General features: G+C 51.7%; 1 protein-coding gene across 24 annotated transcripts in view; it reads left to right on the forward strand.

Moving 5' to 3' along the window:
• The window catches only part of PCBP3 (poly(rC) binding protein 3), a 38,842-nt gene extending 16,241 nt beyond the window's left edge, over positions 1-22,601 (forward strand). For 2 of the 24 annotated variants that reach the window (XM_066553753.1, XM_066553754.1), the window contains exons 8-14: positions 798-941; positions 3,311-3,352; positions 7,267-7,345; positions 7,968-8,027; positions 11,171-11,223; positions 13,865-14,034; positions 22,454-22,601. In XM_066553753.1, the coding sequence (XP_066409850.1) occupies positions 798-941; positions 3,311-3,352; positions 7,267-7,345; positions 7,968-8,027; positions 11,171-11,223; positions 13,865-14,034; positions 22,454-22,499 (594 nt within the window). In that variant the 3' untranslated portion in view covers positions 22,500-22,601. Of the gene's footprint in view, positions 1-797; positions 942-3,310; positions 3,353-7,266; positions 7,346-7,967; positions 8,028-11,170; positions 11,224-13,618; positions 13,728-13,864; positions 14,035-15,691; positions 16,633-22,453 lie in introns of those variants that run through there. The other 22 variants (XM_066553761.1, XM_066553766.1, XM_066553762.1 and 19 more) reach the window with 19 other exon arrangements.
• The last annotated feature ends 2,035 nt before the right edge of the window (positions 22,602-24,636 follow it).

The raw sequence follows: 24,636 nt of genomic DNA on the forward strand, positions 1-24,636 counted from the left end.
TTGGGTAGAAAGGAAGAGGAGAGCTGAAATCTCTCCTGATCCCTAGAAACTTCCATGTTTCCTATAGCATGTAAGTTGTGCAGGAGAAAACCAGAGGAAGAACCTGGGTGAGCAGCTCCTGCGCATCACACCTGCGGCTCATTCACTGCAGCTCTGCTCAGACCTACCCAGGGACATGACAGAGAGCAGCAAGACGACAGAATCATGGAATCACAGAATGTGTGCGTTGGAAAGGACCTTAAAGGCCATCTAATTCCAGCCCCCTGCCATGTGCAGGGACGCCTCTCAGCTGACCACAGGTGCCTTGCAGCACCCACGTCACAGCTCAGATGGTGATGACCGCACCAAGGCCTGAAGGTGACCCTTTTCCAGTGGTGAGGAAGATGAGGTCAGCCAAAGAGCTTGAGCATGGTGCTGGGTTGCTCAGATGGGCTGTACCTCCCCATCTTGCTGTTTGAGGCTCTCCTCAGGGCGTTCTGAGGAGGGTTCCCAGAGCCTGGAGCAGGTGATATGGTTTGCGCAGAGCAGAGCAAAGCTGAGGGAGGCAGTTCAGGAGGCCATTTAGGGGCCCGTTCCTTGGCAGGGGATCTCCCATGCCCCAGGTTGTCCTTGTTGCCCATGAAACCCCTCTTTCCCCCATGTGCTCCTGTCCAGAAACGCGGTGTTACCTGGTGTGGGTGTTGCCGTGGTGGCCCCGGGGGCCGTGCTCCGTTAGGTGCTTTCTAACACTCTTTTTGCCGCTGTTTCAGGAAAGCTGTTCTAATGTTTTCTCTCCCTCTCCTTGTCCCTTTTCCTAGTCCCCACCAAAAGGTGCCACCATTCCCTACCGCCCAAAGCCCGCCTCCACCCCTGTCATTTTTGCAGGTGGTCAGGTAAGAGCCGACCCGCTTGCAGCCTCCACTGCCAACCTCAGCCTTTTACTGCAGCACCAGCCGCTGCCCGTTAGTGCACTCAGGTTTCTTGCCTTCTGACTTGCATGGTGTCATCCCATCCGTTGTGTGCCACGGCAGCTGGACTGAAAGCTCTTTGCTTGGCTCCTGTGATGGATGCTGGACAATGAGCAGAAGGGAACAGCCAGCCTGGGGAGACACAAAGGAAGGGCTAGAATTTACTTCACTAGACCCAAGTTCAGTATTTGTCAGTGGTTGAGAAGGAGAGGATTAGAAAAGCATTGTTGAACAAGAGGATGTCACTGCTCTCTGGTACCTCCAACTCAATTAGAAATACCTTTTTGTAGCTGTAATTGATCCATCGTAGGAAGGGCTTGTCACAGCTACTTCTCTGTTCAGGGCAGCCACCATGGGAGAGCCGTGTCCCCCTCCTTGGCGCTCAGCTGGTTTGGAGTACTGCTTCCCCCTGTGCCAGAGCCTGCACTGTATCACCCCAGTGACACTGCAGCCTTGCAGACATCTCGTGCTATTTCCAGGCATGAGCTTTGGGGTGGTTTTTCCTTTGTGGGATAACCATCACATGCGTGAGCTGGAGGTTATTCTGAAAACAAAAATCAGCAGAAACAAGAGCAACTGAGCACACGGCTGTTTATAAAGAAGGAACTTGCACTGTTGCTTTCTCCACCTCATTTCATCACCTCACCTGGTGACTGAGGGCCTGCCTGTAGATGCCACTCTGCTGAGGTGCATGACATCCAGCAGGGGATGTACCTTCCCAAGAGCTCCAGCATCCAGGCAGGGCCAGCACCACAAAACCACAGCTTATCAGCTTATGCCACCCAAAGCAGCTCCACACAAGTTACTTAATTTCTCTCCAATTATAATAAATAGAAGGACAAACTAAGAACAGGAGCAAAGCCCAGAGCACAGGCTGTTTTAAGCTGAATTAGTCAATCATCAGGATCAGGAGTATGTCACTCCATCTGAGCAGCCGTCCTGGAAAAGAACTTCGAGTCCAGCTGCCTGGTCTGTTCAAAAGGGAGAGTGAGATGGAGGCAGCAGTTCTTCTGCTGTGAATGGCTGGTTTCTTGGACAGAAGTAACATCATGGGAAGAAGCAACTGTCTCTGAAGTGAGAGTTCTTCCCAATGTCAGGAGCCCTTTGGCTCTGCCCGAGGGTGGCATGGGGCAGGTGGGTTGAGGACAGCTGGTGACAGTGATGACAGGTGTTTGGGGTGGGATGAGCCTCCAGGAGCTCAGTAGGCTGAGTGATGTAGCAGCCAACAGCTGCTGCCAAAGGGACCAGCCCTCAAAGGTCAGAGTTGAGTTGCATCTGTCCAAGACACCTTCCTGCCCTTGATTACCTTTTTTGACTCAGTTTTTCTAATCAAAAACCAATGGCTAAATTAAACCACCAGGACAGGCAACTTTTCAGCCTCTGTCACGTCCCCATTGTGCTGGGATGCTGGTGGGCACTGGGACAGCCATTTTCCCTTTTCCTCCTGCATGATTTTGGGGGTTTCCTTTACACAAAGCACTTTGCTCTTTGCAAACAGTGCAGCAAATTTGCAGGTGGTTCCAAGGTTTTTTCCTTTCATTTTTCTTGGCAATCTTTACTCTCCCTTTTCAAAGTGTTCTCCATCTCTTTTGCCATTTCTTTCAGAATCATCTGAATAATGTGTCAACAAGTGAGATATATTTTGCTAGCTGGTTAAGTCCTAAATATTGGGCTCTCTAGTGTCTGGCTCTTCACCCAGATTGGTACTTATTTGAGGTTATTTACAAACAAAAAGAGAAAGGATTGCTATAAAGGATGGGAAAAATACATAAACCCATTTGCCTGGCAGATACTTGCATGGATTTATCAATTACAGCTGGTGAAAGGCATCGCAGTGCAGGCAGCCCTCGCCTCCATGCCTTTCCAATGCCCCAGCAGAGCACTGGAATATACTGGGTGAATATAAAGTTTCCACTGGGACTTGTGCACCTGGAAATATGGAGAGGCTCACGGAGCTGGCTTGCTTTTTGGGATCACGCTTGGGCAGTGATGTCAATGTGCACCTGCTACACAGGTTCTGGTTGTTAGAGGGGCACTAAAGATCATCCACTTTCAACCCCCGTGCAACTGATCCTTTTTTTTTGTACAGCAAAGACCAGCCACAGCCTGATATTCCTGCTCCATGCAATGCTGGCACCTATAAAGAGCTGTTTCTTTCCTTCTGAAAAAGACAAACTGAGCCTGAGCCCTTGAAGTCAGATAGCTCAGCATGCTCTAGGTTGAATGGGAGGTGGAGCATCTCCCTCCTGCTCCAAGGATTTGGTGCCCCAGGGAATTTAATGTGATACAGGGGGTCCCAACAGAGGGATGGAGTTCTCTCATGCTCTGCCAGCGCTGGTAATATCTTTGCTTTTCCTTTACAGGCCTATACAATTCAGGGACAATACGCTATTCCACACCCAGATGTGAGTTTTACCCTAATTTTTCTTATACACTTTTCTGTCACCTGCATGCTACTGTCAATTCACATAATATTAATATTAGCCAATAATATTAATAGTGTATTTTCAAAGTAACTGGCCATGCGTAGTATCTGTAATACCTTCAGTAGCCTTTTAACCTGTTAGCACTAAACTTTATTATTTCAGAGGACTTGGCCTGATGCTAAATTGTTTGCATTATTCAGTGCTATCCCTTTGTTCTGAGAGAAACCTGTGCATTTTGTGCCTCAAAATGATCAAAACAGGGGAAAAAAACCCAAAACTTTCCCTTCTGTTTTCCCCTTGTCTTTAAAATTTTGGTAATCCAAGGTCATATTTATCTGCTGAGTGCCTTGGTGGGGTGGGAAGAAGCCAGAGCTCTGGCTTCTTCCAAGCCTGGGCAGGTATGTGCCTTTCTGAAGGGGTGCTTCTTTGGGTGACATGGAAATTGGACAAACCTCACACCGTGTGTCCCAGAGGGACAGGGAAGGTGTTGATGCTGAATCTCACCTTGCTGAGGGCCCCCAGACCAATGTGGTCACCCTGGGTTTGGTTGCTGTCTAGCTGCTGTGGGTAGCAGGGCAGCATGGGGACAGCCCCCACTTCACCTCAGGTTCCTTGGTGCAGAGACAGGACCTGCTCTGAGCTGCTCTCACTGAGGCTTGGGCTCATCTCCTGGGCTCCCATGCCTGTGAGGGGACATGGAGGGATCAACAGCTGGAATGTGTGCACCTGAAATTACCAAGGGAAATAGAAAATCAGTCTGTTTGGAGGATTTCTTTGAGGAAAGCAGTGAAGCTCAGCTTCTGAGAAGCTCTTAGAAAAGGCAGGGACTTTCTAAAGGTGTTTCCAAGGGGATAAAATACCCATCAGGTCCCATTGCAGATGGTCTATCCTGCTGTGAGGCAGGGATCTGCAGTGCGGGTGAGGATGTGGCAGTAGGTGGAAAGCCTTCTCCAGTCATCCACCCGTGGATGGGGATTGATGGGGTTGATGCAGCTCAGAGTTCCCTTTTCCAGTGAGTGCGTTGGGTACTAAATAATGGAATTACTTTTTCCATGATTGAAAAGGTGACAAGGCTGTTTGATACCACAAATGCCTGCCCCGTATGGGAACATTTAGGAGCTATAGGCTGGATTTTTATCCTAGGAGAAATGGTTTCACTGGAATTAGAGGAATCGAGGCTTTGGCTTGTGACACCAGTATGTGTGTACTCTGAACAGCCTGCTGTGATGGTTGATAAGAAATATTCCTAACTATGTACTCTTTGCTTTTCCTCCAAAAGCAGAATATAACTAAATAACCTGTATAGCTAGGATAGATCAATGCAGTCTTTATCCCAGGTTTTCTTTGCAAGTGGTGCCAACAGCTCAGTGTTTTCCTTGTTCCTATATTCCTCTGATTGTCAGGATTAAAATGCATTTGCTGACTGCACTCTGCCCCACTCCCAGCAAATTTCCTGAATAAAGCTGTTGGTACAGGGGCTACTCACTCCATCCTTACTCTCAGGGTGTTCTTTCAATGATTGGTCATTTTATACAATGTTCAGTGCAGAATCCAGTCTAGAATGTGCTTTTAGGGCATTTTAAACACATTTTAGGTGTCTGTGTTCAGTGTCTGCCCTTTGCAAAGCAGGCAGAATTTTGAATGCCCAGTGTGTTCTCCTGCCATGATTTTGTCCCTGGAGAAACACTCCAGGACAGGGGAAGCTTTGGCTCATAAGGGGCTTCAGCATTGCCCGGGGTGTTTTTGGCTGTTTGGGATGTGATGGGTAGCTGCCTGCTGTCCCAAAAGCTGTGGGATCCTAGAGTCAGAGACTCAGTTGGGTTGGAAGAACCCTTAAAACTCATCTCACTCCAAACCCCTGCCATGGGCAGGGATACCTTCCACTGTCCCAGGCTGCTCCAAGCCCTGTCCAACCTGGCCTTGGGCACTTCCAGGGATCCAGGGGCAGCCACAGCTTCTCTGGGAACTCTGTGCCAGGGCCTCAGCACCCTCACAGGGAAGGATTTCTTCCCAGAATCCCATCTAACCCTGCCCTCTGTCAATGTGAAGCCACCTTGTCCTGTAACTCCGGGCCCTTGTCCAAAGTCCCTCTCCAGCTCTCTTGGACCCCCTTTAGCCCCTTGGAGCATCTCCGTGACCTCCTCTGGACTCACTCTAACAGATCCATGTCCTTCCTGTGCTGGAGACCCCAGAGCTGGATGCAATACCTCAGGTACAGTCTCACCAGAGCAGAGGGGATGAGCTGGAAGAGATGGACATAGCAGCTTTTTCTATGACACCTGGATGCAGCCATCTTCTCCTCTCCTAGACTTGTTTATTGCTCTAATTGCAGGGGCTGCATAAATACCACTATCTGAACTATGTCTGGAAGGTCCACTAGGTCAGTGTTAGAAAAGATTTTGGTCTCCCCCATGTGTCAAAGCAGGACCCCTGTCCCAGGGCATGGCTGGAGCCCACTGGGCAAAGAGATTTCATCTGGAGTCCTGCCCGTGGGACCAGGTGTCACAAGGAATTCCAGAAACAGGGTGCAGCTCCAGGATAGTTCTGAAGTTAAAAAACAGTAGATGCTGATGTCCCTGCTTCCTGCAGGAGCAGTAGCATGCCCAGTGTTATCTGGAGACAGCTGTGTTGTGGCAGGAACCCATCATATCACACCTTTGGCTAAAATAAGCCAAAGACAGCCAAAATAGACACAGAGATGTGCAGACACCTCTTCTTGTGGAGTGGTGAGACCTCTCCCCTGAGGCAGCAGAGGCTGGGTGTCCTCATACCTCTCCAGGCAGGACAGGGATCCCACAGGTAACCTGTCCGGGAATTTTCAGGTGTTTCACTCCTTCCTGCTGCTTCCCTCCAGCCTCCCCCAGTGTGCTCAGGCCCCCAGGTCAGCTCTTCCCAGCATTTCCCCCTCACTGCTGCCAGCCAGACCTCCTCACTCTCCCTCCCTAGCCCTGCTGCAGCAGCAAGGAGACATTTGAGTCTTCTTGTCCCCCAAAACATTGAAACTATAACTCCTGCCTCCCCATTGCCAGGGATGATGGGCAAAAGAAGGAGTTTAAATTTAGAGGGTGATATGGTGCTGACAACTCCCAGAGAGTGTGAAAGTGGGAGGTTGTAAAGAGTCTCCCCTCCTGCTCATTGCCAGTCTTCAGCCCAGTTTGGTTTGTTTTCTTTTCTTTTCCTGTCTTTTTGTTTTTTATGTTTTGTTTGGTTGGGGGTTTTTTTTGTTTGTTTTTTGTTTTGTTTTGGTTTTTTTTTTTTAATTTGGAGCAGTAAAACTGAACACAAAATGTATTCCAAACAAACACCTCTCTATAAAACTTCCTGACCAGGCAGCAAAACCTCCTCAGCACAAGGGATACAAGGGTCTGAAATACCTACTGGTCGTGACTGAAGCCCATATTTCTAATGAGCTGGCATTTAGAAATGCAGTTTATCCATGTCCCAGAGGCCCTTCCCATTGGAGGCACAGCACAAGAGTGTGTGCTGCAGGGACAAGCGGTGACAATGTGGCTCTGGTGGTACAAAGAGGGTTCCTGGGTGCTGGCTGTGATGCCCACCAGCTGGCCCTGCACGGAGGCAGAAGGAATTGAACTGACACCAAGAATGGGCTTCTTGCTGGTATTGTACTTCAGACCCTGACCAAGCACTTCTGCCAAAGATTTGGGCTTTATTGCACTATACCCAGGCCAAGTCCTTTCTGCTAATGTTTTTGCCATGTCTCACCATGGCTTCCTGGTTTGGTTTTTTTTAGATTTTTTTTTTTAGTTTATTTTTCAGTTTGTTTTCCTTTTCCCCCACCCGCCCCATTATAATTTTGTTCTTGCTTTTCGGTGTGACTTGTTGTACTCTATGACAATAACCTTCTTAGCTCTAATGTCCCTCCTACCCCTCAGCAGTTGACCAAGCTCCACCAGTTGGCTATGCAGCAAACCCCCTTTACTCCCCTTGGACAGACCACCCCCGCTTTCCCTGGTACGTACCCACACGCCCTTTCAAGATATCCTTCTCTTACCTGTAGACTTTCTCTCTCTTTCTAAACTGTTGTTGTTTAATGGAAATGAGCAGGGCGAGTAAAAAGTGGCAATATCCATGGGGAGAGGTTAAGGAGAGGCTTGAAGGATGTTTTGGGGGCTGTGGTGCTCAAGGCAAGCTCTCAGTCTGGGCTTTCCCGTGCCGCTTCAGATTCTGGCGGAACACCCACACTTTCCCGGCGGGACATCCGAGCTCTCCCAGCGGGACACCCGTGCCTTTCTGGCAGGAGCAGCTCGGGGCTGGCCGGGGGTACTGCCTCGGGGAGCTGTGCTGAGCCAGGCAGGATGGCAATCCCACAGTGGGAAGGAGGCATGGCCGAAGGGGGCTGCGCTGATGGGAGGACAGCCAGCCCCAGCATGGCCCGAGCCTTGTCCTCAAGGCCAGCATGTTCCCGGTGACCTGGGAGGCAGATAGAGCACAGGGGATGGAGGTACATAAAGTACTGCTTGGAAATTACTTTTCTGACAGTATGTTCATCATATTTTGAGCTTCCTAGATGAAGTGACATTGCTTATCTCCTCGAAGGGAAAAGCATTAAACCTGTTTCTTCTTTGCTCTTCAGGAGAAAAGCTGCCCTTACATTCCTCCGAAGAAGCTCAAAATCTGATGGGCCAGTCATCAGGTAAAACACAAAGCTAGAAGGAAGTAAGCAGGCTTTGGTTGAAATGTATTCCGTAAATAGGACTGTGCTGTTGTTGTGCTCCGAGAGGAATCATGGTATTCATGGAGAAGACAGCAGATTGTCTTGGTGTGCAGGAAGAGATCGGGTAGCACCCTTCTCCTTGTGCAGCATGTCAAAGGAAAAGTGCCTGGGCTTTATTACCTGGCTCTGTGATGTTTGTGTATAACTGCCATAGAACTGCAGGATATCTTGAGTTGGAAGGGACCCGCAAGGATCATCCATTCCAACCCCTGGCCTTGCACAGACACCCCAACAATCCCACCATGTGACTGAGAGCATTGTTCAAATGCTCCTTGGGCTCTGGTGGCCTTGATGCCATGCCCATTCCCTGGGGAGCCTGGTTAGTGCCCCTGCATCCTCTGGGGGAAGTACTTTTTCCTGATGTCCAGCCTGACCCTCCCCTGGCACAGCTTCATGCTGTTTCCTTGGGTTCTGTCCCTGGCCACAGAGAGCAGAGATCTGTGCTGCCCCTCAGGTGTGGTGAGGTCTCCCTCAATGCTGTCTGTACCAGGAAGATAGCAGAGTCATCACCCTTATTCCTGCATTTAATTTTGCATAAACTTTGCTCAGAAACAACAGAACAGTGCTGATGGGAACAGCCATGACAGGCAGCTCCGAGCTATTCAGGGTGAGTTGCAATTTTAGTGGGACAGGACCCTGAGGATCCACCCAAAGCATGGCTGCAGCCTTGGAGAAATTTTGCTGTCAGATGTGCCACATTCATCCATACGTGAATGTGAGAAAAAGATTTGTCTTTTGTTTCCTACCATTGCATAGAGAAGCTGTCTTGAGACCTAGAGGCTCACAGGCAGGATGAGCCAGACCTAGGGCACACAGCCATCCCATGCATGCCTCAAAGGTTTGGTGACAGCACCTAATTATGAAAGCAAGCATAGCCCGAGCAAATAGACCCCACAAGACTGCAGAAATACAGATTTCATGACACCGACCTGTGCAGCCATGTTTTCTGCATGCCCCCTTTGCCTTTTGCAGTCACCCAAGGCATTAATCCTGCCCTGACACCCTCGTTACAGCCTCAAGGACTGCTTGTACATATCAGAAAAGGAGGATCTGGAGTGATGAAATAAACAGTCTCCAGATCACAGAGAGGAATGTGGCCATTCCTCAAAGGCTGTGTGATGCAGGGATGGTGCAGTACCATGGCACCAGGTGTCGCAAGGGTTTTCAGCATCATCCATGTCATCTGAGTGTGGGATGGAGGATGCTGCCTAGGAGTCTGAGGAGCTTAGTTTCTATTCCCTAAGATCCCTGGATGCCTCAGTGCTGCTCAGAGCCCTCACTGGTGCTCTGCTTCCTTTAGAAGACATTTTCTGCCACACCCAGGCTGCTGCTGAACTGAGGCTTGTAACACATGGCCAAAGGAGAGGGACACCCTCACCAGAGAGATATGTCTGTGATAGGTGCAGTCCACCTTGCCCCAGACTGTGAGGAGGCTCAGTGTACCAGCCAGTCCAGGTGAAGTGTGTGCTGTAAAGTCAGCATTGAGCATTGACTGTGGTATAATACCTGGGCAGGCGATGTTTTGTGCAGGTTTTGGCATTAGTACCCCTGGCAGGGGTGAATGACAGCAGAGGGCTGCCAGCTGGAGGATCTGCATCCTCATTCCCTGCAATTCCTCTCCTCTCTGTGGTCCCAAGTGGAAAGTCTGGTGAGGAAGCCTCCTGCAGGCAAATGTCAGTGATGTGTGTCTGGGAAGATGCATTCGGGAAAGCACAGGAAGTACATTGTCACATAATCATGGAATGGTTTGGATTGGAAGGGCCCTTACAGCCCATCTTGTTCTACCCCCCTACCATAGGCAGGGACACCTTCCTTTAGACCAGGTTGTTCTAAATCCCATCTACCCTGGCCGTGAACACTCCCAGGGATGGGACAGCCACAGCTTCTCTGGACAACTGGTGCCAGGGCCTCCTCACCCTCACTTCCTAACATCCTAGGGTCATGCATGAGCACATCAGAGATAACCAGAGCTCCTCTTCCTCTGTGCTGAGGCCCTCCATGGAAATATGTGAGGAATTGGGTGCTGCTGCTGTCTTGTTTTGCAGGAGCCCTGCAGTTCCAGTCTCTTTGCGCTTCTTCATTCTGCACCTCCTTAACCAACCTCTTTCCATGGATACAGATCTGGCAGTCTCTTCTGCTCTTACAAGCATTCATCAGTGGTTTATATCATAAAGATAAGGGGGTTTTTTTTTCCAGTTACTGCAAATTCCTGTCAGGCACCATACAGCTTCTTTCTTGCAGATTTCACACAGGACGTCCCTGCTTCGGCACTGAGGTGATTTTATATGGGAAACCTAGGAGCACTATGGCATGGTGTCCTCTTACTTCTGGAGCTGCATTCACGGAGTATTCTGCTGGCCCCAGCCATTCCCACAATGGAGGAGAGAGCTCTCCCTGACCCAGGGGAGGGTGGGAGGAAGCACGCCCCTGCCTTCATTCCTTGCTGTGTGATTCTGGAGGGAAGCAGGATCTAAATCTCCATACTGTTCATCTTGCTTTCTCTTAGGAATAAGAGGGACAGGTGGTCCTGGTCCAGCTAGGTTGCATGTCTTAGCAGTCTGGCTCAAATTCAGCATGAGAGTCTGTGGGGCTTAACTTGCAGAGGACTTGTGCTGCCGGATCCCACAGGGACACTGGTTTTGGAGCACCAAACTGCTGTCACATGCCAGCAGCTCAATGCTGCTCCATCCAGAGAGGGCTGGAGGGTGCATGGACAGCATTCCTGTGGAACAGGTGGGTGTCCCAGCTGGCATGCTCTCTGCTGCTGTGTTTAACCCACCTCTCCTTGCTGATGCTGGAACCTTGCACCCTCCTCTGAAGCCATTCCCAGTGGAAGGGATGAAGGGTGGGAAGCGAGGCACTCGTGGGATGCAGGGAAGGTGACACCCAGATCCAGCAGAGTCAGGTAGCAACTGTCTTCCTCCTCCTTGTCCCGGAGTGTGTGATCCCCTTCCCCTCCCAGCCCGGAGCAGGACACAGCCTTGGCAGCGTTGCGGGAAAGCAGCGGAGCTTCATCATGTTGCCTCTGCCAGCTCTAACCATGTTCCCTTGCATCTGCCCAGGTTTGGATGCCAGTCCCCCGGCCAGTACTCATGAACTCACCATTCCCAATGATGTAAGTAAATCCAAGTGCTTCCTTGGCATGTCCGTGTGTGTGTGTGTATACAGATACATGTTTATATATACATACATATATCTATGTATAATGTGCAGCCATTTGGCTTTGTTAAATATATTTAGAGATGTCCCTTCCCCATGTTCCCTCATCCTTGTGCAGTCGGTTGGGGATCAATCTGCAGCACAAAGCACCCATTGGACTTTACTCTGTCGGTAGCTTGCCTAGGTACAATCCTTAATGCTCCATTTTCCTTTCCAAGTGAACTCAGTGCTCATGAAACATGCCCAGTTGACAGCATTGGGAAAGGGAGAGAGCTCCTATGCCAGCCCTGATTAAACTCTTAATTGCTTAATCAGGCCGTGGCGGGTCTGAGATGATGTTCCAACTCAAGGGTAGTGATGGGGTGGGGTGGTGGGGAAGAGGAGGAAAGTAAGTGACATTTCTGATGCCACAAAGTGCCATGTGAGTGTCTGAAGGACAGTGTGTTTCAGTACTGCTGGCAGGCAGCTGTGGGGTCTGATAGGTGGAAGCTTTGTGGTAACATGGGTGCTGGACTGGGATATTTGCTGGGAGGAGGCTGGAGCCATGTTGGGCAGGGAGGAGGTGGGATGGAGAGCATGACACAGCCACCCTGATCCATGAGCCTCACTTGCTTCTGGACTGGTTTCTATGGATTAAGACCCAGTCTGTGCTCAAATCAGGATGAGGGCAAGTGGAGGGATGACATCCAGTCTCTGTTCCCATCTCCATCACTAACAAGCACCTTTAGCCCATCCTCATCAGGAGTCCCTGGATAGGGCCTGGCAGCTGTTGCTCTTTCTTCCTGCTGTTCACCAGCACCTGGCAGTGCTCTGGAAGGTCAGCAATCCCAGCTGCAGGTGCCGGGCACCAAGACTTCTGTCCACCCAAGAGACATGCAGTGCAAGACCCTGTGAGCACCTGCTAACTGAAACCCTTGGAGATGCTTCACCCTGGGTCAAATCACCACAGGAGGGATCTGCAGAGGAGACAGTGGGGGCTGATCCCAGATCTGCTCCACCCAGCAAGGACCCCTCTCCAGGAAGCTGCAGAGAGCTCTGCAAGCGCTCCTGAGGTTCCAGCAGCCATGTCTGCTGAGCATGGAGGACTGTAGCAGTGAAGGTATCTTCAGAAATATAAAGAGACCCCTTGCAAAAGAACTCACATGGGAGGAAAGGATGCCAGGAGACCTCTGAGAACTCAGGAGCACTTGGAGCGTTCACTCACCAGAGGCTGAGCTCTCACCAGACCTGGGAGATATTAGATGTTATCACCTGCATCTTGAAAAACTGCTCCTTAGCTCTTCCTATTGTTGTTCCAAAGGCTTTTAAACACCCACTGACACCCTCTCAGGAAGCAGAGGACAGGTTTGTGTTCCTTTAAGAGTCACCAGGTGTGTTTTAGTGGTGTAGCTTGGAGTTGTGCTACAGCGGAACGAAATCGGATGATACCCATCTTGCTGCTCCTCTGACTGTCAGAAACTTGAATGCTGTTCAGCTTGGGTGTAGCTGAGCATCTGCCTAAATAGTTTGGGTCCTCAGGTATCTCCAGCAGATTTTCATTTGCTGAACCATCTCGGAGTTATTTCTGTGATGTGAAGACCAGGATGGGCTGAACATCCCCCCACGGACCCTGGGACAGTGGATACCTTTCCAGTGTATATTCAGGTCCATATGGGATAAACCACCATTGCAGCCCCATGGTCTGATCAAAGGATCAGGGATATTTGGAGGAGTAATCATCTTTACTTACACTGTACAGAAATCCAGCAGCTGCCAAGATGAACATCCCATGTATAAAATGCCCTTGGAAAAGAGCTTAAACGGCCTAAAAGGGCATGCAGACCACTTCATGCCTGTATTGGTCAAGCTGGATATCCCCGTATGCGTTACCAAGCTTTGGAGATGATTTGAGGGAGATGCACAAATGAGCAAAGACTATTGAAGAAATTCAAGACACTGAGGATCATTGAGGAAATTCAAGGGATGAACAGCTGAGGAAATTCAAGTCTCCATCTGGCTCTGATTTTTTCAAAAGAGTATGAAAGACGTGTTTTTACACAGGGTCCACCTTTTCTGTGGGTGCCACTTGTGCCCGCTGGCAAGCCACTGGATTGCACCAAAAGAGCTAGAAGGGGTAGCAGAGGTACTGAGGGTGTCTCAGTGGGATAGAAGAAATTTGGGATGCACCAGGTGATGAGGGGACTCCTGGGGTTGGCCTGTCCCCAGTGAAGGCAGCAGGCTTGTTTCCTTCTAGTAATGTGTCCAAACCACCTTTGGGTTTGCTTTGACTGGGAAGGGGATAAGTACTTGCAAAAATTGACCATTCATTAAACCATGAAAATTATTATTACTGAAATGAGCCCTCCTTGAAGTCCTCTGAGGTGCTGGGCGTCATGTGCAGAAAATGGAGATTCTTCCCCACAAGGAGCAGAGCAGAGCAGGACTCTGGATGTGTCCTTGGAGGACCGTGCTCACATGCTGGTAGGAATCACCCTGGGCTGTCCCTCTCCTGTTTTCATGAGCATTAAGGTCACTCTTGTCCCAGGTGTGCTCATGTCCTGCTGGTGACTGCCAGAGCTGCTGCTTCTCAGACATTCCCTCCGTGCTTTCTTTCCTAGCTAATAGGCTGCATAATCGGACGCCAAGGGACCAAAATCAATGAAATTCGGCAGATGTCGGGAGCGCAGATCAAAATCGCGAACGCCACAGAAGGGTCATCGGAGCGCCAAATTACCATCACAGGAACCCCTGCAAACATCAGCCTTGCGCAGTACCTCATCAACGCCAGGTGAGACCCCCCGCCGACCTCCACCGCCTCCCACCACAGCCGATCCCGTCCCGCTGGCTCACTGGGAGCAACCCACGCTCCTGGTGCCATGGGCCAGCAGGGGCTTCCTGAGGCCGGCTGGGATGGACGGTGTCTTGCTAAGACCTCTGAGCAGGGACCAGACATTGCCAGCAGGACATCTGGCCTCAGTTGGCACTTTGGCTGGGGACCAGGAGCCACCATGCTGCTGGCGGAGTGGCCACAGGTCGCGCTGGGCGCCTGCCTTCCCTCCACCCTCGCTCAAGGATTTTGCTCGTGGGTGGGCAAAGTTGCCACCGTCTTTCCTGTGAATAAGGCAAGGGACAGGGGCAGGAGTGGAGCTGAGCCACTGGCAGGGAGGCATCACTTGGGACCTGCTTTCTGGGATCCCATCATCGCTTACTGCCTCTTCCACGTGCTTCCAGGCCTCCAAAAGGCTTTCCTCCATTCAGTGAAAACAATCAGTCCAATAAATGCAAGACATGGGAATGGCCTGACTGCTTCCTTTTCATCATGAAAAGCCTGGCGCTGCAGGACTTCAGAGGGGCCAAGGGTTCCCAGCGCTGCTGCCGTCTGGGGAGAGATGCAGCCCGTGCCATGGTGAGGCGTAGCTGCAGAGATGAGCTGGGGACCTGTTCTATGCAGGCAGGGAGCTGTGTCCAGAGTGCACACTGTTTGCCTGTGTCTATGGACTTGTGGGAAGTGAGTTTAAGGAGATACAGGACCTTTCTGGTATCTTTGCACCCACCTGGCAGAGCTACTCAAATGGGCCCATCCGCCTGGGCAGGATTGATGCTGTGCCAGCCCGCTGCCAGCCCTGGATCCGCGCAGGATGGAGGCTGCTGGCAGGGCCCCGAGGACGGGGGGCTGTTGGCGGTGACGGACACTTGTTGGGGTGTGGGCTGGGAGCACCGGTGAGGTCTGTATGTGCTTTCTCCTCCTTGCACCCAACCCACTCGAGCCCCGACCCGTAGTAGACCCCCGCCATCCCATCCTGCCCTGCTATCCTGCTGCCCATGCCCGTGGCACCTCTCCCCTGGCTCGGGTGAGGGACGGGGCCAGCCCCCCACCCACGGGCATGGCTGAGTGGCTTCCCTACAGATCCTTGCCAATCTCCGCCCCCCCCCCCTCCCCCTCCCTAAGACAGGAAAGAGAAAGAAAAGAAAAAGAAGTGGCTCTTAGTTGCTGGGAAGGGCTGGCTGAGCTGCCCCTGTGCAGAGGTGACCTGGTGGGGCGGCACAACAGGGCTCAGCCTCTCTCAACCAGAGTAAAACAAAGCAGCCTGGGGAGCTGGCACAGCTGCCTGTCCCCTGTGAAGGGATGCTGCTGGAAAAGAAGCTGTGCTCTGGGATGACTCCTGCCAGCACCTCTGGTGGGTGACACCTCTGCCACGTCCTGGCTGCAGTGAGGAGAGGGAAAGCCAGCCAGCCATTGTGCTGGCTCTGTGCTCCAGCCCCCCATGTCCTCCTCAGGGGACCGCCAGGCCACCCAGTGATGCTCTGCCCACTCCATCTACACGGGATCTGGGCAAGAGGAGGAGCGCTGCCCCGCAGGGTCTTCGTTTTCTTTTCTGCTCTGGTGATTAAGCACTTGTTTTTTGTCTCCCCCCCACCCCTCTCTCTGCCCCTGTCTATTCTAGGCTGACGTCTGAGGTCACTGGAATGGGCGCACTCTAATTTCCACCCACCATCCTCCACTCCGCACCACCTGACCCTCTCCAGCCACCGGCACTCCACCCAGCCTGTACTGCCTGTACATTTACCGTTTTACCGTCTTCCCTTTGCCTCCACAGATACTCTTTTCTTTACTAACATATATATATATATATATATAAACACACAGGTGCGTATGCACACACTGGAACGTTTCTTTACAAGCTTTTTAATCTGTGCTCCCAAAGCTGCTCCCAAACTCTTTGGTTATGGTCCTTGTTTCAGCGTTAGGGTGTTAATTCTTCATCTGCTTCATCTGCTTTTTGGGGACAAGGGGGAGGGGGGGGCGTTGTTTTTTTTCTCTCACTGGCAAGACTTCAGGAGCTGGCGGGGTCTCTAGTGTCAGTCTAGCATAGCTCCCTATACATTGAGTTGACATTGGCGATACTTTCTGTAGCGTGTGGACATAATGATGCCACCCAGAGCTGTGCATGTTTCAGATGAATTAATTTTTCTCACCCTCCTTCCTTTGGTGCTCCCCCTTGCTTGTCCTGGCTCACCTTCGCCACCTCATCCCCTGCCCTTAGGGTAAGGGCATACTTTTCACCCTGTGTTATTTGGGAAGCAGAAGCCAAGTACGGGTTCAGCCCGCAAGCTTCTCTCTTGGAACATGGCATGGTCCAGACAAGCCCATTTTCCTACTAAGCTGAGGGAATCACACACACACAGATAAACACAAATGCTCTTTTCTTTTTTAACTAACAAGCACCTGGAAGTGGGAAGAACTCAGCTGTATGGGATTCACACCCCCAGGGGCCTTTGAAAGCACTCTTTTGGCAATCCCCCACAAGCAAAACCTCAGGAAGCTCTGTGAGCCAGCTGTGTTTGTCATTGTTTGTGTTCAATAAATGTCTGTGCAGCTCTCGTACTGATGGGCTCCGATTGTTCTTCTCCTGGGTCGCCCCAACAATGCCAGCCCCATCCTTCCCTCTGCATCCTTCCACACCTTTTTAGCTACTTGGAGGGAAGGTGGGGGTTGTATGCAAGAGTTCTCCAATTTTTTATTATTATCATTATTATTACTATTATTACTATTATTATTTCTCATCAGCATAATAATTTTTTTTCTGTTTTAATTTTTTAAGAGAAATGACCAATGCACTTCCTGAGTGATTCCACGCTTTCTGTTTTTTCTTTTTTTTTTTTTTTTTCCAAAGGGAGAGTATTTGGTTTGGATAATCCTTTGGTTTTCCCTGAAATTCATTTATAAGTTATGGTGTGACAACCATCATCTTCCACTGCCCCCTTGTCTGGACAGATCTGCCATGTGTGTCTCCCACACCCTTCCCCACGACCCTCTCTGCCCAGCCCTGCCTTCTGCTTCCAGACTTTTCTTCTCTCTCCTGCCTCTCCAGCAGGGAAATGTACATTTTTCATTTGTTAATTCCTGACTGTCCCTTTTCCCAGATTGCACATGAGGGGACAATGATACACTGTGTCCCCAGACAGCTGAGGCAGCCACACAGTACATTTTTGCACTGTACCACATGGAAAATGCATTGTTTTTTGAGGTGAGCCCCAAGACTTCCTGGGCCTTTCCCTCTCTTCAACCCTCAGTACCAGCAGGCACCACTGGCAGTTTCCCACCCTTCTCCTGCCAGGATGCTGGGCCACTTCTCCTCCTGTCTCCAGCACTGCGTGCTCAGCACTCAGGCTGTGTCAGGGATCCCAGGTGATGCCACTGCATCAGTGGAGCCAAGGATGGGCCGGGGGTTGTGGGCTCCAGCAGGGAGCTGGTGAGGATGAGAGCACAGCCCAGCAGCCCAGAAAGGTGAAGGTGGTGCCACTGAGCATCAGGGTTTGCTCTGCTCAGGTATCCTGAAACCTGTTCCTGCTTCAGCTGTCTGAAGCGTTCCAAGCTTCTGTGGCTGAAAGTGCTCCCAGGTGCTCCCAGATCCTCCATAAGGTGCTTTGCTGCCTGTCGCCAACTGCTTGCCCTGCTCTCCCTGGCACTTTGGGTTCAGCTGTGCGTTTTGGGTGGCCCAGCAGCCACACAAGCTCAAGAGCATCCCCTGGTTCCCCATCCAGAGGAGCACAGGTGCTGTGGGGAGTGCTGAGGGGCTCAGGTGGAGCTGGCAGCCTTTGCTGTCACCTCCCCGCTGTGTTTGTGCTGATGCTGAGGATGGAGGGAGTCAGGCACCAAACAGGGCCTCCTCCAAGTCACCAACTGGCTAGCAAAGCACAGACCCACCTGGCAAGGTGGTGAGTGAGCTGTTTGGCAAGGGGCACTCCTCAATTTCTCCTGTTCCTCGTTCTGCTTTAGAACAAATGTTTTATCTGTTGGAAGAATGAAATATCTGTGTGTGAGACCCAGTGAAAATAACCACCCCAGTGGCCTGGGGGGTGAGCCACGGCAAAAGCTTCCCATCCCGCTTCCACCACACTCCATGGCAGCCTGCCAATGGGGTGCTGTCTCCTCAGAGGGGGATGGTGTATGGAGGAAGCCAGCCTATCCTGTCATTCTTAGCTCCTCTGTGGAGCTGTAGGACAAGCTGGAGTATGAGGAGAGCTTCTTCATGAGGAGAAGATGGAGGCATAGCAGCAGCAGAATCACATTGACCAAGACTGAGAAATCCATCACAGGCCAGCAAGGCTGTGGGATTCAGACACCTGGGGAAGGCCAGGGAATGTGACAGCATCCTGGACACAGAAATGTCTTTGCACAGTGCCTGCAGATCACAGCTGCCCTGAATTCCTCTGCTCTGTGTGTGTGTGTGCTCCCTGTGCCGTTCCCCACCTCCACAGAGAAAGTGCTGCCAAAAATAACAAATGCCAGGTTGGGTCTGCCAGATGCAGCTGAGCTCAGAGGCTGCTGGAGAGGGGGAGCAGACTGCAGCAATACCTCTGCACCTATCCCCACACGAGTGAACCACCCCTTCTGGGTACCATCCGCATCCCAGCCCACTGCCAGGCATCCATCACCCAGCCAGGCTGCAGGAAAGTCACCCCAGGAATCAGGGGTGAGGCAGAAGAGGCTGGATATGAGTGTTGCTCTGGCGTCAGGCAGGTGTCCGAGATGTTGTGTCAAGGCTTGTGCTACCACAAGGATCTGTGCTCATGGGAATGCTCCAGGGAATGCTGGATGTGGTCACAGGGGGATAAGGGACAGTCCAAGCAGTAGCAGTCACTGGGTCACCTCACAGGAGCACTGCACAGTCATAGAATCCTAGAATATCCTCAGCTGGAAGGGATCCACAGGGATCATCAAGTCCAGCTCCTGATACTGCATAGGACAACCTGAAGCATCTCTCCTCCTGGCATTCTCCTTGACTTCACAACTTTTCTTTGGGGGTCACATTGCCAAGCTTATTTTGCAAATTTAAAAAGAAAAAAAAAAGCTCCGTTGCAGCATCTCCTGGGAGCATGTTGATATCAACAAGGATAACAACAAAATTACAAGGAATGTATCAAACTCAGCTTTGATTTCCTTGGGATGACTCAAAAGGAGATTTGCTATTTTCTTTGGAAGGACCCTCAGTGTTTTGCTTTGATTTGTGATAGGTCTTGGGTTTCCGTTTTAGATTAACTTAAAATACTGTGATGATGTGTCCACAGCCATGCCACTGGGAAAAAAAACTCGAATATTGCAGTGAATATTCAGTACAAGGTGAATGTCCCAGTTAATCAACAGAATAGCTTTAGTACATTGCTTTTCTCTCCCAAAACAATGCAGTATTATCCAGCCAGAATGATTTAACATTTCTGGAAGCAACCAACTCAGTCAAACTCTTTAGGAATGAGTTATTTAGGGGGATATTCTGACTTTTACTAGAAAGTATTGGTCCAATGCCTCCTCCTGTCCCTGGAGTGTGGAGGTCTCCATCAGAGAGGGGGCAGTTGAGGTCTGTGCTCAGCCCTTTAGCCTCAGCTGAAGGTCCCCACTGCCCCGGCATATCCTTATCATGCTCCAAAATTGTTTGGAGTATTGTTCTGTGCATTTTTTCCCTCTTGTACAGAATAAGGCTGAAAAAAATAGACTGTTTCCCCTAAGGGAAAGTGACTTTCACCGGGGAGACTCTTTAAATTTCATACTCTCTTTGAGCTGTTATTCCAGCATTTGTTATTGTATCCATGCTAGTCACTTTTAATTATATTAATTCCCAGTTTACGCTCCATTACCAAGGAGCCGTACCTCCTGTACGGGCAGAGGTAGAGTTTCTGGGAGATCTCTGTGTGGTGTGGCAGGGATGAATGCTTAATCCCATTTTCTTCTTGGCCACAGGGATGGAAGGCATCTCCCCCAGCCCTGCCTGGCTGCGGCCCCCCGCCCCGGCCTAGGCGCCTCCGGCTGGTCACTAGATGTCCCCATTGCCCAGCTTTTCATGAATGCATCCCCAGCCACGCCGGGATGCGGGCGGCACTGCGATGTCCGTGCTTCCAGCCGCTGCTCCAATGCGTGCAGAGGACAAACATCCCGCGCTGCTGGGAAGGGAGTGGGGTTTTCTGTGTGTGTCCGTGACACTGGTGACGGGCAGTGACATCACGCGAGCGGGTTACTGGCACCGTGCCCCTCTGCAGGAATGGCCCCCCGTCAGTGCTGGGACCTTCATGGAGCCAGCCCACATGGGCAAGGACGTGTGTCGAGCACCTCCTCGGCCGTGGGTGGCACAAGCCGCCCCCTTATGCTGGCCCGAGCCCCTCTGAAGGCTGGCAGAAGGACAAGGTTTTTCTGGGGAGATCCAACGGGTCTCTGTGCCTGTGGGCCCCAGGGAGGCATTCCCAAGCTGGCTGCTCTGTGCCTTGGCTGGCAGCAGGAGCCTCTGCAGCTGCTGGAATGACTTGCAGAAAGGTCGTGGTCTCCATGCAGTCCCCGTGCTCCCATGCTGGATGTTACAGGGAGCTGGGACTCTGCTGAGAGGGATATTTTTGTTTTTCCTTCAAAAGGAATGCAGCTGCAGATCCTCATCTGCTGTGCTATGCAGCGAGCCCCAGGCCCCCGTCCAAAGGGTAACGTGGCAGTGACTTTTAGGAAGTACTGAATGTACCAGATGTGCAACTCCCTCCACCCAGATGTGCAGCCCTCCTCTGACTGCCCCAGCGCCCTTGTCCTGCAAAGAGGAAGATGACACTCCAGATTGCTGCAAAAGCATCCCAGAGAACAAATACAGCCAAGTTCAAAGCCAGGCTGGCTCTAGATTCCCACACTTGTGTTTAGGCAGTTTAACCACAGTGATGTCTCCCCAGAAATGATGATCAAGTCCACTCTGCACAACAGGAAGAAAATCAGCCAGGAGATGGGGCTGAGGATGGAGCAGTGGGAGGAAGCTTTGTGTGTGAGCCCCATGCTGAACAGAGAACTGTGGCTGATTTAGGACACACGTGCTGTTTCCAGAAGGAATTGCTTTGATCCCAAAAGGATAGGCTGGGATGTGTATGAGGACCAGAATATTTGTAGCACACTTGGAGCGCCGTGTCCTGGTTGCCTGCAGGCAGTGTCACTATTTGTCCCTGGAGAAAGCCTGTGTCTGAGAGAATTTGTGTCTGGATTAAATGGGATGAGTGGCACTTGTCTCTGGAGCTTCTCTGGGTTTTCTTGTGTCCAATGGGACTGGGTAGCACAGGATGCCCCATGGGAGCATGGGCATGTTGAGGGTGTGAGATGCTCTGTGCAAGCATGGGCACAGTGGTGATGGGCCAGCAGCCAGCTGGCAGCGTGGCCAGGCCCACAGAGCACTGAGGGATGGGGCAGCATCGCGCCGGAACTGAGGATTGCGTGCACAGCTTGGGATCAAACCACAACAGATATCCAACAGGATTTCCCAGTGGAAAGAGGAGCAGTCCATAATGTGCTCACCCAAAACCAGTCAGTTAGCGGTCTAGAGGGGTTTTTGGTGGGAGGACATTGCAGTGATGTAACCTGACACTGCTGCTGCAGCTGGTGATGTGGTTTTCCCAAGGGATGCTGCTCTGTGCAGCACGCAGCCATGCTCCCAAATCTCTTACAGGAGCACTGCAAAGGAACTGTCAGTAAAAAGCCGGTTAAAAATGCAAACCCAGAGAAACTGCCATTTCTATGCTTAAAACAATTTTTCAGTTGCAGACTAAACTTTATTCTTGTTGCAAGTAGATCTCCCCTCAACGTATTTTGGGCTGAAGTGTGATTTCCAGAGGCAGGGCGGTGCAGTGCAGCACCAGGCAGAGGTTGTAGGGAATGTGTGCCCTTCCCCAATGCTCCTCTCTCAGCTGCCCATCACCCCCAGCACAGCTGTGCCCTTGCTCATCACACCCAAGTCTTGTTGATGGGGTCCAGCAGAACCAGCTCTCCACAGTCACCATCCCTGCAGGCATGGGTTTGTAGGGCAGAGAAAGGGCAGATCCTCAGCCCAGCAACAGCCTCAGTGTGTTCAGATGGCTTCTCTGAAGCTCCCAAAAGGCCACTCTCAGCCCTCAGTAAGAACCCATGAGGCAAATGCAGCATGCCAGGCAACCACCTGGGCTCACCTGGCAGCCTAGCTCATGCTGGATGTGAGTTCCAATGGAAAAAAAGGGAGATTTGTTGTGGTGTAGCAGAGCTGTGTGGGCATGTCTCCTCCAGCTTGGCTTTTTAGGGTGTGGGTTATTTCAGCATCACACTAGAGAGTTGCTCAGGGTGTTGAAGCAGCCTCATGTTTGTGTAGCCTGAGAGGCCAGGAGGCGCTGGTACGGGAGCCTTGGCTGAGCCCTGACCATCTCCCTTGCTTGCCCCCCAGCTCTGCAGACCCTGACCCCCACGGGAGGAACACCTTCACCGCCTGACCTGGTGCCAATGGCTGATGCTTGAGCCCCCTCCGAAGATGCTGCCAGCTTCCAGTGAGCTTCTCCCGCTCCTTTTTGGCACCCTTGGGGCCACTGCCCGAACCCCCCACCCATGGCTGTCCAGACCCTGCTCCCTCAGCCGGGGCATGGGGCAGCAGCAGGCTCGGGGGGCTGGGGCAGCAGGTCTCAGGAGGACAGCAGCTTGCAGCCAGCGTGCAGCGGTTCCCAGTGCGAGCCACTGCTTCCCACCGCCCTTATCTGCACTTCCTCATCGCCCCTCACGCCCCTGATGCTTTGCGATGTATTTCGTGGCTTATCTGTGTCATTGCAATAAAGCTTTTGTTGCTTGAAGTGCCCTCCGTGGTGAGTGGAATGAGGCTGGGGACCAAGCTGGGGTTTGGGCAGTGGGGCACCCACAAGGAGAGAGGTGGAGTGCTGGGGTGCCCCCGTAGCACAAAAGCCTCGATGCCCCCAGAATGGTTAATAGGGAAACAGCCCATGAAGCAAAACGTGGTTTGGGAAATGGGCCTCAGAGCCCTGGCTCCACTCAGCATCAGGAAATGATCCCACATGGGAGCAGGGCTGCCAGGAGGGAGGGGGAACGGGACAGGGGGAGCACTGCAAAGAGAATCCAGAGTGTTCCTGAAAGGCGGTGATGACTGGGATTCATTATCCATCGGGAGACGTGTTTATAGCAAGTGTGAGTCACTGCCGGGCCCTGGGAGCAGCCCAGCAATCCAGGGGCTGCTAGTGATCTAGATGGTGTACAGGCTCCCCATCCAGCCCCACACAATGGCAGCTCTCAAACACACCCCACCAGCCCACCATGTGCCAGCCCTGCTGGACCTTGGAGCAGCCCTGGTGCTATTTTTGGACACATTGGGGCATGGTTTTCCTCTGGGATGCTTCCTTTCTACTCGAGAAGAGAAGCCAGAGCACTGCCCCAGCTCTGCATGTTGCCCTGGTGCGGTGAGGGTCTCCATCTCCAGCCCATCCAGCCTTGGGCTTGACACACATCCAGGAGGGGCCAGCACTGCCTGCCCAGACCTCTGTCTTATGTGGAAACAAAGGCAAAAAAGCTATATTAACCTTTTTTCTCCATCTGGAATTATATTTTCCAAGTGCACATCACCCCTTCTCCCATTTGGCCCTGCAAAGGGGTGGTGGCAGGCAGGCAGGGCAGTTAACCCTTCTCTACACCCTTGCTCAAACCCAGGGAGCAGCAGCTCCAAATCTCTGTGGGATCTGGAAGTCATCCTCCCCTTGTTTGTGCCACCTCTGACATGCCTTGGCTGGGGTGCCCAGCCCTGCTCCCTGACAAGCCAACCACAACATACAGCTCCAGGCCTGGCACCCACTTTTGACTAAAAACCAGGTTTCCTGGGTTTCTCCTGCCCAGGAATTGATTGTATGCTTTCACTTGGAGAAAAGCCCCTGTTGCTGTTCCCATCCCCTTCCCAGAGCAACAGCGCCATGGAGACCACCCCAAAGCGGGGCGTCACTGACAGAGCAATGCTCTGGCAAATGTGGCTCAGGGCTCCTTTCCCCCCTCCCTGCAAGCTTTGGGCCATCCATGAAGTACCTTCTGTGGCCTTTGCTGAGCTGGGAGACTTTCCCAGAGTCAGAGCCAGCCTCAGGTGGGAGAAGCCCTGGGGAAGGAGTCAGTGGGGCTGTGTGCACAAACAACCCCAAAGGTTATTGTGCCCACCCACCCCAGTACATGGCTTGAATCCCTGCCCAGGCTGGAGAGATGGGATGCAGAGGGATGTGAACCACCTGAATGCACTGGCTTAACCTCTGCAGGACTCATCAGCTGCAAGAGAAAGCTGCTGTGCCCCACTGAAGGCATTTAAGGGTGCAGAGGCCCCACAGCCCTGTTCATTGCATCCAGCCCTTTGTGCTGGCTGCAGCTCCATCGCTTCCTGCTGAGAGGGTGAGTGTTTGGAGATTAAAACAGCCTGTTTACCTTTGGCTGTGCCTCTAAAAAATAATAAACTTGTGGGGGGGAGATGCTTATCTTTACACCCTGCTGGGATTCCGCTGGCTGCAGCTTGTGCTGGAATCTGCTGCATGGACCAGAGGAAATAGGCCTGAGAGGGAGCAATCCTAGAACCATGGGGTGGTTTGGGTTAGAAGG

The sequence above is a fragment of the Molothrus aeneus genome, chromosome 7 (assembly GCF_037042795.1).
Source record: "Molothrus aeneus isolate 106 chromosome 7, BPBGC_Maene_1.0, whole genome shotgun sequence".
NCBI classification, from domain to species: domain Eukaryota; kingdom Metazoa; phylum Chordata; class Aves; order Passeriformes; family Icteridae; genus Molothrus; species Molothrus aeneus.